The sequence below is a fragment of the Xenopus laevis genome, chromosome 4S (genome assembly GCF_017654675.1).
Source record: "Xenopus laevis strain J_2021 chromosome 4S, Xenopus_laevis_v10.1, whole genome shotgun sequence".
NCBI lineage: Eukaryota > Metazoa > Chordata > Amphibia > Anura > Pipidae > Xenopus > Xenopus laevis.
Genome location: NC_054378.1, coordinates 104,879,750 through 104,896,700, shown reverse-complemented (window position 1 = coordinate 104,896,700; position 16,951 = coordinate 104,879,750). Strand labels below are relative to the sequence as shown.

Sequence of the window (16,951 nt, the reverse complement as noted above, 5' to 3'; positions counted from 1 at the left end):
GTCAAATTCGATTCAAGTTTTTTTCTAAAATTTCAAATTCAATTTTCCAGAATTATCATACTCTGACCCTTTAAGAACTCGAATTCGACTATTCGCTGCCTAAAACCTGCCGAACTGCTGTTTAAAGGAAAACTATACCCCCAAAATGAATACTTAAGCAACAGATAGTTTATATCAAAATCAAATTGAATGACATATTAAAGAATCTTACCAAACTGGAATATATATTTACATAAATATTGCCCTTTTACATCTCTTGCCTTGAACCACCATTTCGTGACTCTATCTGTGCTGCCTCAGAGATCACCTGACCAGAAATACTACAACTCTAACTGTAACAGGAAGAAGTGAGGAAGCAAAAGGCAGAACTCTGTCTGTTAATTGGCTCATGTGACCTAACATGTGGTTTGTATGTGTGCACAGTGAATCTTACGATCTCAGGGGGCGGCCCTTATTTTTTAAAATGGCAATTTTCTATTTATGATTACCCAATGGCACATACTACTTAAAAAGTATATTATTATGATAATGGTTCATTTACATGAAGCAGGGTTAACACATGAGCTGTTTTACTCAGTATCTTTTAATAGAGACCTACATTGTTTGGGGGGTATAGTTTTCCTTTAAGTCAATGGGTGAGGACCAGGGATTTGGAGTGGTTTGCAGCCTTCCTTTTCGGAGAATCAAGTTTTTTAATTTTGAATCTAATCGAATTTGATTTGAGTTTTCGCTTCGATTCTATTCAGTTTGAAAAATTGGATTTTATTTTATTATTTCAAGCGCATGGGAGTTTATGGGAATTTTTTTTAAAAAACAAAAAACAAAACACATGAATTCAAAATTCGACCCTTGATAAATGTGCCTCCCCATGATATGGTTTGTGAAACAGATTGAACCATACAATTACAGGTCAAACTTACCTGCGCAGTTGTATTGGCAGATTCATCTTCCTCTTCTAGATCATCCATTGTAGCGGCCTGCAACTCCGAGGGATCTATCACAATATTGGCCTTAGATGCTAGTTCATCTATCAACACACAGAAAAAGATTAGAGGAAACAACAAGCGCTCAAATAACGTGATTAGAATTGCATATATGGAGGACTGAAACAAGTTTACCTTTTAGTGTCTTCCTCAGGTGTGAGAGTAGCCCCCCAAGCCTTTGTAGGTCAAAATAGTCTACCTTCCCATTGTAGAAGAGCTGTGGGGGGACATAGCCTTCTACAAATTAAAAAAAAACATTATGCTGTTAAGTTGGCTGCAGAAAACATGGAACATTTAAAGATATACCTTGTTTTGTAGTTTACAAAAGTAATCATCAATGGAGTTTTATGGAGAGTGTTTAGGTTTGGAAAATTAGGATAAGTGCATAGAATATACCGTTATGTTCAGTTATGTGCAACACAAACAAAATAACATTGAAAAAAATGTTCTACAAGTTTATATTGCCCTTTTATATACGTGATCCTACAGTAACACTGCAGGTATGCTTAATGGAGAACTAAAGCTTAAATAAAGCAGTAGCTAGAAATGTTAAAAATTATGTTTTCGGCTTCTGTACCAGACCAAGGCAACCACAGGCATGTCACAGTAAAGATCTGTGCCTCCAAAGATGCCCCAGTAGCTCCCCATCTTCTTTTCTGCTGATTTGCTGCACATCCTCTGTGCTGCTGTCACTTACTGAGCTTAGGGACACACTCACAATATACAGTACACTTAGGGGCCGATTCACTATGGGTCCAATATCGAGCGTTAATTAACCCTCGATATTCGACTAGGAATTAAAATCCATCGACTTCGAATATCGAAGGATTTAGCGCAGATAGTTCAATCGAACGATCGAAGGATAATTCCTTCGATCAAACGATAAAATCCTTTGAATCGAACGATTCGAAGGATTTTAATCCAACGATCGAAGGAATATCCTTCGATCAAAAAAAGTTAGCCAAGCCTATGGGGACCTTCCCCATAGGCTAACATTGACTTCGGTAGCTTTTAGATGGCGAACTAGGGGGTCGAAGTTTTTTTTAAAGAGACAGTACTTTGACTATCGAATGGTCGAATAGTCGAATGATTTTTACTTCGAATAGTTTGTTTCGAAGTCGTAGTCGAAGGTCGAAGTAGCCCATTCGATGGTCGAAGTAGCCCAAAAAAAACTTCAAAACTCGAAGTTTTTTACCTTCGAATCCATCACTCGAAGTTAGTGAATCGGCCCCATAGAATATAAATGTCACAACATAAAGGCTGATTAGTAATGAATACAAATAATTACTACATGACAGCACAGAAACCAGTGCAACTAGCATCAGAATTTATTAATCAGCCTTGTAGCATCAGCTTATATTACAGACAAACCTCATTTTCTCATTAAGTTCAGTATGCAAAATATGGCATTTTTAGCCACATTCATTTTTAGGGTTTAGTTCTCATTTAAACCATTTCTTTGCCCTTTTGGCACACTAGGAGTCTTCTGTTTGTTGAAAGTACTGTAAATCTGCAGAGAAATATCCACCATTGTAAAGGCTCTTACTCACTTGCGTTCTGACCTGCGCTCCCCTGCGTTCCGTTTTTTGGCGTTCAGCCGCAGGGGAGCGCAGGAATAGACGCCAAACGCCAAAAAACCGAACGCAGGGGAGCGCAGGTCAGAACGCAAGTGAGTAAGAGCCCTTAATGTGGAGTCCTGCAAACAAGAAATCCTGGGATCAAATTTTACATTTCTTTTTGGCCAAATCAGAATCCAACAGTGCAAACCTTGGCCTTACAACTGTATGTTGTTGTGAGTAATACCCAAAGAATCAATAAAAAAATGTTTATTAGGGATGCCCCGAATCCCCTTTTTGGATTCGGTAGAACCCACGAATCATTTGCGAAAGATTCGGCCAAATACCGAACAAAATCCTAATTTGCATATGGGATGGGGAAAACATTTTTTACTTCCTTGTTTTGTGACAAAAAGTCACACAATATCCCTCCCCGTTCCGAATGTATATATGCAAATTAGGATTCGGTTTGGCCAGGCAGAAGGATTCGGCCGAATCCTGCTGAAAAAGGCAGAATCCTGGCCAAATCCCGAACCGAATCCTGGATTCGGTGCATCCCAATTTTTATAATATACATAACTGTATGCAGTGAAATTTCCCCTTTGTTTTACTTGTTCTAACAGTTGCAGATAGGAAACTTCAGACGGTCCCTAACTGCTCTGCAGGGAAACTATCATACTTTCAAACCCCTCCCCACCTTACTTCCCAGAACTCAAGCAGCTTTGTTTGTTCCCCCATAAAGCAGCCGGCGACCATTTAGAGATTTATATCTGCAGACAGTCTGCATATTCTGATTTTTAATCCATCTTGCTGTATCGGCTTCTATGGCAGATATTATTTGGCTTGCGCTGTTTTGATAATTTATGACGATGGCTTTGCTGTAAAGGGGCAGTTTCACCTTTAAGCAGACTTTTAGGATGTCATAAAATGGTCTATTCTTAGGAAATGTCCAAAATGAATGCAAATATCACCACCACCAGATCATGATAAACAGTTTGGTGACCTACCCCTTTACTTTATTTATTTAATTTTTTTAACCTTTGCAGGTAGGAGGCTTTAAATCGTAACCACACAATTTACACACTTAGCATTAACCCTTTCTTACCATCACTGGAGCAGGCTACTGGGTTCTTTATCTTGTACTCCTCACAACATGACCTCACAGCACAGATCAAGCGATGCAGAAAGCAGACCATGTACTCAGGAGGACAAAGTACTGTGGGGTTCTAAATTTTTTTAAAAAAAAGGCCATCAGACAATTCAATTATTCAGCTGTGTTGATCTTTCTTTCATGTAGTATGTCTCATGGACATGTCTGTCTATGTTATCAAAAGATTTAGCAGGTCTCACTCCAGCGGATGTGGACTCGCATTGGGATTGATTGAGTTTGAAAGCTACGTTTGCCCATTCTATGCATTGATCCCTAGTTTACTATCATGCAACAGTATAATACAAGCATTCTGTATTCACAGTGCAACCTAAAACAAGCAGGAGGAAGTAAAAAGGCATACCATCTAAGCCCCAACTGTGAGTCGCTATTAACAGTCCTGATGTACATGTTGCTCTTAAACAACATAAAGCAGGCTCAGCTACTTTTGCTTTTTAAAGGAAAACTATACCCCCAAAATGAATACTTAAGCAACAGATAGTTTATATCAAATTGAATGACATATTAAAGAATCTTACCAAACAGGAATATATATTTACATAAATATTGCCCTTTTACATCTCTTGCCTTGAACCACCATTTTGTGACTCTATCTGTGCTGCCTCAGAGATTACCTGACCAGAAATACTACAACACTTACTGTTACAAGAAGAAGTGAGAAAGCAAAAGGCAGAACTCTGTCTGTTAATTGGCTCATGTGACCTTACATGTGGTTTGTATGTGTGCACAGTGAATCTTACGATCTCAGGAGGCGGCCCTTATTTTTTAAAATGGCAATTTTCTATTTATGATTACCCAATGGCACATACTACTAAAAAAGTATATTATTATGATAATGGTTCATTTACATGAAGCAGGGTTTTACACATGCGCTGTTTTACTCAGTATCTTTTAATAGAGACCTACATTGTTTTGGGGGGTATAGTTTTCCTTTAAGGTATATTTAAATATACAACACTACTGCATTGGGAAGTCTTTGTCTAACCTGACAATTACAGTAAAGATATAAGGTTTGGTTGAGGGAAAAAAAACAGTTTTACATAAAACTGGAGTTGCACTTGTAAAAGTTAGGGAGCCAGGTTTATTATAGCAAACATTTATAAATGTTTATAGCAAAAGTTTAGGTGTTACCATGTAAAACGCTTACCTACTTTAAAAAATGCTCTCTGCCAGGAAAGGTTCCACCATCACATTATACATACCCTGAACAAATGCTTTCTTAAATGAGAAGGGAAGCAATAACCATTCAGAAGGTGCCAAGTTGTTAGGCACATATTAGGTCTACAAGTAATTAAACCTACCAGGAGTCCTGTGTCAATTTTAGGAAGGTGCATGCACCATTTTCTTGAAAACAGTACCAGAGGCTGGTGCATTTATTAAGATAATGGGTAAATTTTCCTGCTGATATCATATTATGCACACACTTGTGCTTGAAACATAAAAACCTTGGCGATATTATTATAAATTAAGAAATAAAAATAGTGGTGATCCCTTTTGTATTTCTACAAATACACATACCCCTCTGTTGCTAGCATTTTCTTGTAAGAACTTTCTGAACTTGTTCAGAAAAATGTACCGGGAAGCTTCACCCTGCCAGTAAGAAAGAAAGTGAGACAAATACCAAATTAATAATTTTAGAAATGGAAATTAAATGTGAAGATAAAATACAACGATTGAACAGTCACAGTCACAGTCTACAAACTCTTACTGCTCTTTATAGATGTGAATAGCAAGGATTCATGGAGAAATGTAGGCACGGTGTTATATATGCCTGGTTTTGGTAGTAAAAATTACAGAGCGATTTAGGTAACTATTTTTAGCAGAATTTCTCTAGCACATAAAATAACTGTCTGAATCATTTCACTCTACATGCAACAAACATCAGGGAGCAAGGGTGCAGACAGGTGGCTGAAGAGGACCACTTTGCATAGATAAGAAGGGTAAAGTTATTTGGCATATAATGAAAAACAGATAGAGGTCCAGTCATTTGTCCCTCTCTAGACACACAACATGAAAGCTTTTCTAAAGCTGGCCATTTATGGGAAGATCAACTTATTAGACATCATCTTCGCCAGTTTTCATGAACTCCCCTGTCCCCCCCACATACTGGTCCCATCATATACACCCTTTAGAAGAAAAGTACATGAACAGCTCAAGGCAGTCCACACATGGCAGGATATTCCAGTCTACTTAATACTTAAACAAGCCCCAGTCACATACTTTTTTCAGGAGGACATTGTTTTGGCCCCATGCACAGGCATATAAATTGCAGACTCACTCAGGAGTGGCCAGGTAATATTGGGTAGTAAATGGCCATTTTAGTTGCTCAGCAATGAGATATATTACATCAATACTTAGTTGAGCCTCCTTTTGCAAATGTAACAGCCTCTAAACGCCTCCTATAGCCTTTGAATAGTGTCTGGATTCTGAATGGCGGTATTTTTGACCATTTGTGCATTAAAAAAATCTCTCCAGTTCAGTTAAATTTGATGGCTGCCGAGCATGGACAGCCTGCTTCAAATCATCCCATAGATTTTCCATGATATTTAAGTAGGTGGACTGTGATGGCCATTCCAGAATATTGTACATTTTTATCTGCATAAATGTCTTTGTAGATTTTGAAGTGTGTTTAGGGTTATTGTCTTGTTGTAATATCCAACCCCTGCGTAACTTCAACTTTGTGACTGATGCTTAAGCATTATCCAGAGGAATTTGTTGATATTGGGTTAAATTCATCCGACGCTCGAATTTAACAAGGGTCCCAGTCACTGAATTAGCCACACAGCCCCACAGCATGATGGAACCTCCACCAAATTTGACAGTATGTAGCAGGTGTTTTTCTTGGAATGTGGTGTTCTTCTTCCTCCATGCAAAGAGCTTTTTGACCAAATAACTTAATTTTTGTCTGATCAGTCCACAGCACTTTGTTCCAAAATGACTGTGGCTTGTCTAAATGAGCTTTTGCATACAACAAGCGACTGTTTGTGTTTAATGAGAAAGAAGCCCTTTCTGCACTCACGCCACACTCTGCCATACAGATGTTCTTTGTACAAATTGCGCTGAATTGTAGAACAATGTAGATACACCATCTGCAGCAAGATGTTCTTGCAGGTCTTTGGAGGTGATTTTTGGAGTGTATGTAACTATTCTCACAATCCTCCGCATATGCCGCTCCTGTATTTTTCTTGGCCTGCCCAACTGTGCCTATGGCCTTCCATTTTTTTACATAGCTTTTTGTAGCCTTCCCCTAAACTGAGTTGCTTTGAGAATCCCATGCTTTCACTCTTCAGAGGAGAGTCAAACAAAAGCAAAACTTGCAATTGGCCACCTTATATACCTTTTCTCATGGACACACCTGCTATGAAGTTCAAGGCTTAACAAGCTAATTCAACTAATTTGGTATTGCCAGTAATCAGTATTGAGCAGTTACATGCATTCAAATTAGCAAAATTGCAAGGGTACCCTCATTTTTGCACAGCAAGTTTTTCACATTTGATTAAATTTCATACAACTGAATATCACTTCACTAAATTTTTTTTGTTCAGAAAACACCCCAGTACTCAGATGTTCCTGGGAAATGAAAGACATACCACTGTTGTCTTTTTTGTTGAAAGTGGAATAAATTATTATGCAGGCTGAGAGGGGGTTCCCAAACTTTTTCCTATGACTGTAATTTAGAAGTGTATATAAAGAATTTACACATTTTGGTATTTTGATCTGAGGGGAAACACCTACTAGAAACAAGCTTTAGTGTGTGCTATAGAGCAAGGTTCCCTGGCTTCCTTACCCCTCCCTTGTCTTTGTTGTTCAGCAGCAGTCTCAAAATATGCACCTGCAGTTCTTCCACCACTAAATAAAGATGAAAGGAGAAGAATATTTAAACAAAACTAGTAAAATATCTTAAACTTTAATTTAGCTGGAAGTACTTTAATTCTGATCCTCGTGACAGTGTAAGGGTAATGCTGCAGGGATTTCACAGCAAGCAAATAATTATTAAAAAAGAAAAAATGATATTAGTCACTTAATATAATGTAAGGCACATAAGCCTGGATAAATCTTTTTAGGAACATTAATGTATCATTTCAAAGATCCATTAATTTGGTTGTGTCACACAATTAACTGCTTTGTGAGCACCTCCATAAGCAGCCTGTCCAGCAATAGTGATTGCCACAGGCTAGTTGACTAACCAGACCCGTCTTCTGCAGACAGAATAAGACCTTATAAGCCATAATTATTAGGGCTGATACAGCACTCACCTTCAATACGTTTTTTCAACCTCATGCAACCTCGTTCATATGCTCTCCTCCTAAGTCGTTCTTCTCCACTTTCTTCTGTTGGATCACGGATTTCTTTCCCCTACACGTGAAATTGTGAAATACTTAAGAAATCTGATTCTATCATTTAACATAAGAACATCTAGTCCATGTAGGAGGAAGCAAGTCTTCCCTTAGGGCCCTATAGTCATTTCTGATTTTACACTTTATTTCACTGAATAGAAGAGATGGTCAACTATGTAAAGCACTATAGCTGGCGTTGTACTACAAGTCCCTCAACTCTCTTACAGCATATAGTCATATATAGGGAATGCTGGTACTGTACAGCTTCAGGTTGAACATCTCTTATGCACATGAAAATTCCTGTACTTACTTCTGTGGCCAGTAAACTAATGGTAATTCAGATTAAAGGGAAGATTAAACTAGAGCTAGATTTAATCTGAAAACTGACATCTCAAAACACCAAAGTACTAAAGGTTTTGGAATGTATTTATATTAACTGGAACTCTTGATCACCTCTTTGTTAAATCGGTTGGGCCACCATGTGGTTGGGATAAGCTCTTGCAGCCCAGCCTCCTCCACTCTCAAGGGGCACTTAATAAAGAAGAACACAACAGAACGAAGGACATCAAATCTTGCAAATCAATGTTAAGGAAGAGAAAAAAAATACAAGTTGTTTTACATTAATTTAAGTTACATTGGCTATACCCATTCTATAGATAGATCAGATGCAATTTATTCACATACAAATTGCTTGTTGCTCTTGTTTGCATGGAAAAGTTCTGTTTTAAGGCTACAAATATCTATATTTTTTAAAAAAAAAAATCAATACATCAAAACAAAGAAATTTATAAAGGATAAAGCTTTGATGGTGCAGGTGTGCTAGGGGCATAATTGACAAAAACTTTGCATAGGATTTTATTTCTATGAAAAATGATGCAAAAAGATTGTTTGATGTGAATCCCATTGCTACCAACTCTGTAATTTTTATGCAGTTGAGAAGAGCACCCATTACACTCCAAAAGCTGGCTTCAACTCATAAGGCCAGCTACATAAAGGTCTTTTCTCATACATTTCTGGAAGATCTGTATATGTTATTTCTGCCTTCTGAGCCAGCACAAGTTAAACATGAGCAAGTCCTACATTAACATGTATGGTAAACTGCACACATCAGAACTAAGATTCTTCCCCTTTATCCATAAGCAGAGCCATCTGCAGACTATAATATCATCATTCAGTAGCCATCTCACATGCAAGGGCACAGGTATCATAGTATGTGGTAGACAGTAAACACCAGAGATCCATTTCTGTATAAAATACAGGTGCAACAAGCCTCACACACAAAAGAGAACCTCCCACTGAAAAAGGATACAGAACATTGCTTAGCAAATACTTGCGAGACTTTTCATGTCGAAGTATGGCGATGGTTAGACGCAAGTAGTGAATCTGCACAGATGAGACATCAAATAATCAGTATGTGATATACACGAAGAGAACACACAATATCAAACAACAGAGCAAAAGTCCTCACCTGCAATCCCAAATCAGGCACTATTGGAGAGAAGCGATAAGCTCGAAGAAGTGACATCATAAACTGTTTGAGGCACTCGTGAATTTCATAGTCCTGATGGGAGGAAAAGTGTTAGTGCTGACAACTTTTAGGCTCTTCCCTTTTCCATAGGGAATACCATTTACCTCCATAAGCAACCACATAAGATCTAGGAGGTGCTGGATGAGGGGATGTTCCTCCACTGATCCACCTTCTTCAAGGATACCCAAAAGGAAGTTCATTAGCACATCCTCCACAAGATACACTTTGCACTACAAACCAGATAAAGAAAAACAAAAAACAGACAGTCTGTTTGATACCATTACCAAATTGCCACTTTAAAAGACTTATCAACCTTCTGAATCTCAATTATGCAGTATTTAATATTGTCCCCATGCTGTGCCTGATCACTTAAGTAATATGATAAAATATTTGTTTCCCACTCTTATACTATTTTAAGGCAAACTATCCAAGACCCACTTGCTAAAGCCCTAGGGAAATGGAAAACGGACATACCAAACCTTACGGAGGAGGAAGCCCTGAAGCAGATACCAGACTTAACTATATCTGTCAGAGATAGATATATTCAAATTAAATTTCGAAACTGGGTATACCTCACTTCATACAGGATCTCCAAGATACTTGTGTAAAATGTGAAAGGGACATTGGTTCTTACATGCATGTATTTTGGCACTGCCCACTAATCAAATGCTTCTGGAGAGACATTGTGTATTGCATTTCTGATGTTTTAGAGTTACCAAGACTATTGTCACCTCTGATTTGCCTGCTTGGAATAGAGGAAGATATGGACATCAATAGCCACACCAGACTGTGCTACCTTCAACTTCTTTACTATGCTAAAAACGATACCGTACTGAAAACGACTATACCAGCCTTGCGCAACCGGATTAACAACTCTCTGCCCAACCAGAAACTGACATATCATGCCAGGGGTTGTCCGCAGAAATTCGATGCAGTCTGGGGTACTTTGGTATCTTTCCATAACACAAAAACAAATTCCACTGGATGTGTGCAAGAATAAGCTGACATGTTTACCGTTGAATCCTTCCTCCTCTCTCTGCTCCAAACCTTTCAATTCATGCTTTTCTTCTTTCCAACAACAAATGTTGTTTAAAATTTAAAGTGCAAAAAAAAAAAACTTGTAAAAAAAAAAAAAAAAAGAAAACTTAAGTTTGCTTCGGCTGTGCCCTCTGATACTATCCTCTATAAATACTCCGTTGCGACTACCATGTTCCTTCCCCTGATGTCACTAAGATGGTCCAAACGATTAGAGCATGTGCCAAAATTCTGCTCCTCCGAGCGCATCAGAAATTCATAAAGGGGAAGGAAACCTAGTCGGCGCACAAACCCTCCCCCCCCCGTGTGTTGCCCACCCTCCCTCCTCCCCCCTGGCCTACCCGTCCCGCTGGGCAAATGCCCTTAACTTGTTACTTACCCTTCTGCGCAGGTCCAGTCCAGGGAGTTCACAGACTACATCTTCTTCCACGCGATCTTCTTACTGCTTTGAACGGCGTTTTGGCGCATGCGCAGTAGGAGCATTTCGCCGGTACGCATCTACTGCGCATGCCCCAAAAGTCACAAAGTACTTTTGGCGCATGCGCAGTAGATCGTACCGGCGAAATGCTCCTACTGCGCATGCGCCGTTCAAAGCAGGAAGAAGATCGCGTGGAAGAAGATGTCGTCCATGAACTCCCTGGACTGGACCTGTGCAGAAGGGTAAGTAACAAGTTAGGGGCATTTGCCCAGCGGAACGGGTAGGCCAGGGGGGAGGAGGGAGGGTGGACAACACACGGAAGGGGGGGGGAGGGTTTTTGCGCCGACTAGGTTTCCTTCCCCTTTAACACAAGACGCACTCGCAATTATTATTTATGTGTAGCCTGGTCATTCTACGTTCTGAGCATGCCCAGCAGTTTTGGTCCTGGAGAAGATTTTGTCATGGGAATTTTTTTTACTCAAGTCAGCTACAATGTAGCAACTGAACTGAAAAAGGGCTTGACATAGAGGAGAATGATAGGAGAGATGGCAACGCTGGAGGTATGCCTTTCCATGGAGGTAAACTCTTTTCTAGCCTTTCCTTGTCCTTTAAGTACAAAACAATATAGCAAATATACATTAATACCCGAATATGCTGCATGTATCCCCTAGACACAGAAAAGGTCAAACAAGAAGCACTGCAATATGTTTTTATGTAAACAATATGGTATTGTACAACTGAAAGGTGGCATCGATTTAGCTGTGCTTGAAAAGCCATTTAGCTCCAAATAATGCTTGAGGTTATACATTATCTTAGAATTATATAAACACATAGGCATCAGTGCTGAACACTGTCTTGAGCGGCCTTTAGCACATATTGCCCTACTAGTCTACAGTCGACTACAGCCTAGTACTATAATAAAAAAAGAGCTTCATAGAGTAAAGAAAAAAATGAATGCAGATATACATATAATTCACATACTATGCCAACTAAGCAAGAGCAATGAAGTAGATACCCAGTTCTATGTATTATTTGCAGCTGCTGGACCAAGACTTGTAGTAACATGCAGTATGTGGACGCAGACTTTTGGATTTTTTTGGTACCCAAAATAATATTGAGATAATGAAGAACAGACTCGCCTTTACAATCAGGAGCAGTACAAATGTTAAAAAATAAACAGCAAGGCAGAATTACTCACCATGAGTGGAGCAAACTGGTTAAATATGTGAGCCAATGTAATCAGAACTGTAGGTTCCCCTTGTAGCTGCCACGTGCTCGGGTCCTTATCCACTAGCTTTCCTTCCTGAAGAGAAGAACATCTATTACAGTTCAATTCCTACTCAAAACAAGCAAAACGCCTACAACGTGTGTGGAAGTCATGTATTAAAAGAGAAATAAAGATTAACAAAGATGTAGGGTGGAAATGCTCCACGTTATGTTTTGTACTTCACTACCAGCCCAAGGCAACCACAGGAGCTCTGAAGATGCCCCTATCTTAACTCCCCATCTACTTTTCTGCACATTCCTAGCACGACAGTTACCTGAGCTTCAGGACTAACTCACAATATACTGTCTATATAGAACATAAAAGTAGCAATATAAGGCTGATTAGTAATTAATTCAACTTAATTACTTCAAGTTGCATAGCAGCTTAATAATTAGACCTGTAGCATCAACTTCCATGGCAGGCAATCCACATTTTCTGATTGAAAATGATGGTCGCTTAGCTCAGTGCTGTCCAACTTCTGTGGTAACGAGGGCCGAATTTTTTCTGGCCTAGGTGGTGGAGGGCCAATAATGGAAGTCAGTGTTGACCAATCCCCCTTTTAAACCACATCCACATTACCACAAGAACTTTTAAGATCATTTCCAAATTAATGGCGGTAGCACACCAAAAAACCTAATGGTTGATGCTCACTGAAGAGATATCCCTCATCACTCATATGTGAAATATTTAAGTCATGTTAAAACATACCCTTAAATCCATATGCCTCCTCCTCCCCTGTGGATAACACAACAACCCCCCCAACACATGATTAAACACCTTAGGTACCCCTAACAGCAATATTCAAATGCTAACAAACCCCTACCAGACTTACATCCCACAGGTAGAGTAGGGCAAGCAGAGAATGGCACACACATAGCACTGGGCAAGATGAGAAGAGTATGGCCAGGCCCGGATTTGTGGAAAGGCCACCAAGGCAGGGGCCTAGGTCGGCAGGATTTTAGGGGGGGGCGGCATGCTGCCCAACCACACCCACATTGGTTCATAAACTCTGGGGATGTGTGCCAATCCCTATTTCTCGAGTCCCTATTTCTCGAGTCCCGATGATGAAAATTTGCGCAAATAAAGGGGAGGGGACAGGGGCGATGAACGGCAGATGGCCTAGGGGCACCTGCTATGTTAATCAGGCCCTGAATATGGCACACACAAGCAGCACTGGGCAAACAGACTGTGGCACACACATGGAGCATAGGGCAAGCAGAACAGAGTAGGAGACAGGGAAACCTATCAGGACCTATAAGGAAACCTAACAGGTGTGAACAGTACAGGGTTTGAGGGGTGTGAACAATAGAGGTGACACAAGTGTGAACAATGCAGGGGGGATTACATGTGTGAATAATGCAGGGGGGATTACATGTGTCAACAATACAGGGGATTAGCGTCTGAATTTGAGTCTTAAACAAAGCAGGGGCCGGTTAATATCTGTACTGACACCTTTTAAATTTTACACATGGTAAGCAGACACAGCAGGCAGACTTTCATGTAGGGAGTCACACAAGGGGGGTCTACTTATCTTATTAACAGTTGCCCATAGCACAATGAACATGTGCAGCACCACTGACACACCTAACAAAATCCAGGATGGTGTACAATACTATTATAGAGATGCTTAAATTTTAGGCTGGTGCAGTAGCTGAAATAGACAACAGGCAGAATAGCTGAACAATGGTTTGCATTGCTGGCCTTGTAGCTCTGACTAGGGCACCATCTACACTGATTTGGTGACTTTATGGTTTCCGTGCGTACTCTGGTTTCTTTTACCACTACAAAAACACAGTCGTTTAATTGGCTCCTGGTGAAAATTAGTCCAATATTCATGTATGTAACTGTTTTAAGATAAGATACAGTTAGTAGGTTACCTGAACATCTATTCCAGTTCTAAGAATATTCTTGATATAACCCATCAGTCTGTGGGATTTCAGCAAGTCGGCAGTGGGGGGATCCTGCAGGGGGCGGTACCCTTCTACAGGATAAGTACACAAGGAAGTTAAGGATAACCTAAAAAGTGCTTAATGAGGAAAGAATCATTGCTAAAATAATCAACACCCTAATTCAAAAGAAAGTTGTTGTTTTTTTACAAATGCTATAGTTATTTTTTTAAATAGTTATTAAAATATGAATGGCTTGTGGGTGTATTTTCCTGCAGCTGGTAATGTCAAATCGCCTCCAATGAAATAACTGTTCATCCCTTGAAAAATATGCACATATACATAAGCAATAATTTGTATTAATAAAAATTGGTGGATTTTTAGACAGTAAAGTGTACGGTGTCCTGTATCAAATGGATTTGAATATTCAGAAGGCAAGTGCATAAAAAAAATCTATGTATGTAATATATGTACAACATGACACAACAAAGGATATCGAAGGGGACGAGATCCAAAGTTGAATGCAACAGATTCCTTAAATGACAGGCTGATTGCAGGAAAGTAGGCCATTCCAGATCCCCGAGAGATGTCGCTAAAAGCTGTTCCTAAGGATACTCCATTCCTGGAGGCGGAAAAAGAGATATTCATTCTGGAAGCAATAGGATAGGCAAGGCCAGATCTAGGCTAAAGTAAACAAGATGTTTGGCAACAGTCCAAAGACCTGACGGGGACATTAGACTGAAAAAGCAATTGCATTATTAGAAATTTATGTTTAATGTTAAATTATTGCTATATTTATTTTAACCTTAGGACACTTCAGTATTATGAATGCTTAGGTATAGAACTAGAGTTTACAGCAACATTCCTAACATTTAGTGGGTTGAAGCCCAAAACCTTCACATACTGCTGGGAACCCTGAATTCTCTAACCAGAGCTGAGGAAAATACTTACAGGCAGAAAGAAATGGTCCCTTCATCCAGGTCTATGAGACAGCTGACAATGTCCCCAGCAGCCCAAGACTGTGGAAAAAGAAAAAATGATTATAATGAGCAATTGCATCCTGCCACCATTTCTAACAAATAACTGCTTTAGACTTTCCTTCAATAGTGATACAACACATGGCTATGATCCTATGACTGATAAAATTAGTGGCAGTCTGTAAGACACAACACTTACCTTTCCATAATTTGTAGTAGTCACATTCCATTTGCGCACCCTGTTTCCGTCATAAGCAAAAGAGTCAGGAGTGTCCCCAACACCTTCCTGCGTAAATAAAATGTATCTAGTGAGCTTTAATACAGACACACGATTTAGACTGTGAATCACATAGAAATAGTAATGCCTATTTATAATAGGGAGGCACCGAATCCAGGATTCGGTTCGGCCAGGATTCAGCCTTTTTCAGCAGGATTCCCCCAGCAATCCTAACCTGTTAAACTTGTATTTCTCACTACTCACTGTAATTGAATTGTTCAAGGGACAATAGCACTAGATGGCAAGCTCTATGGTTGTGGCACATATTGTTAACTCAAAGATGTCTGCATGTGTCATAACTGCCTATAATCATATTTATAATTTTTAGCCAACCAGCATTATACTGTTTAGCTGCCCATGATTTCATTTTCCATACATTGTTCTATTCCATACCTCTTGGTTAAACCTGCAGCTTAGGGTACACCATCCAATCTGCATCAGACCCTGCGAGGAGATGAGGACCTCGTAATGCCACTTTCCTGATCAGAAAGAAAAGGCCAAGAAAGATAGATAGGAAGACGAGATAGTTGAAATGAAAGATATAATAAAATCAGTAAGGTGGGAGGCAATAAAATACAAATTGGGAAAAACAAATAAAGGAGACAGGAATTAAGAAAAGAAGATGAACAGGAAGAATAAAGTTAGACAGTATAAGCAGAAGTACAGTTTCAGGATTATATGTTTACAAGCTGTATCAGAAATAGGTACTCTTGTTATTCTTTACTCACCTTTATACACGCAGGTGGTCGCCCGTATGGAACTAAAATTACTGTGTCCTATTACCTGCAGGAAGAAGAATTAATCGTTACCAACATTAGTTATAAAACACACACTTAGTTCTTTAAAGCAGGGGTCCCCAACCGCCTTCTTCAACTGGGCCGCCGAGCCTAGGGGACAATTAACCAGGTGCGCCCGAATTGGACGCAGACCCCTCCCGACCCCCTCCCCCGGTCCAAAAAAGGTTGGGGACCCCTGCTGTACAAGATACAATAGCTGCTATTAACTTTTATACTTACCCCTAAAAGGTCATCATCCACCAGCAACAATCCTTCAAAACCACTGGTATGATCTAGTACCACTGTGGAAGGTCCCAAACGTCCCCTTGCAGCCTGATCTGAGACAGGATAGTGCAGTCTGAATCATCTGAATCATCCCCTACCAGCCGATGCAAAGCAAATAAAGCTGGCTGTGCATTTACCAGTAACATTCCATATGCTGTATCTAGTAGAATTAAATTTAAACCAACTGGACTGATGATTTTTAAACATTTTTCACAACTTCACAGAGTGGTAGGGCATGATCTGGCATTTAAAACCTTAAATATCTACATTAAGGGGCCGATTCATGAAGCTCGAGTGAAGGATTCGAATTAAAAAAACTTCGAATTTCGAAGTGTTTTTTGGGCTACTTCGACCATCGAATGGGCTACTTCGACCTTCGACTACTACTTCGAATCGAACGATTCGAACTAAAAATCGTTCGACTATTCGACCATTCGATAGTCGAAGTACTGTCTCTT

At 39.6% G+C, this 16,951-nt stretch overlaps 1 protein-coding gene across 1 annotated transcript in view; it reads right to left on the bottom strand.

The window, feature by feature from the left end:
* rnf123.S (ring finger protein 123 S homeolog) overlaps positions 1-16,951 on the bottom strand; it is a 64,020-nt gene that overhangs the window by 34,058 nt on the left and 13,011 nt on the right. The window contains exons 5-22 of the mRNA XM_041561678.1: positions 16,449-16,546; positions 16,161-16,215; positions 15,826-15,911; positions 15,355-15,441; positions 15,130-15,197; positions 14,675-14,800; positions 14,170-14,284; positions 12,224-12,328; positions 9,677-9,802; positions 9,513-9,605; positions 9,354-9,427; positions 8,498-8,615; positions 7,964-8,063; positions 7,495-7,556; positions 5,226-5,297; positions 3,645-3,765; positions 1,119-1,220; positions 921-1,027 (exon numbers count right to left, since the gene is read on the bottom strand). Of these exons, the coding sequence (XP_041417612.1) occupies positions 921-1,027; positions 1,119-1,220; positions 3,645-3,765; positions 5,226-5,297; positions 7,495-7,556; positions 7,964-8,063; positions 8,498-8,615; positions 9,354-9,427; positions 9,513-9,605; positions 9,677-9,802; positions 12,224-12,328; positions 14,170-14,284; positions 14,675-14,800; positions 15,130-15,197; positions 15,355-15,441; positions 15,826-15,911; positions 16,161-16,215; positions 16,449-16,546 (1,715 nt within the window). The remainder of the gene's footprint in view (positions 1-920; positions 1,028-1,118; positions 1,221-3,644; positions 3,766-5,225; positions 5,298-7,494; positions 7,557-7,963; positions 8,064-8,497; positions 8,616-9,353; positions 9,428-9,512; positions 9,606-9,676; positions 9,803-12,223; positions 12,329-14,169; positions 14,285-14,674; positions 14,801-15,129; positions 15,198-15,354; positions 15,442-15,825; positions 15,912-16,160; positions 16,216-16,448; positions 16,547-16,951) is intronic.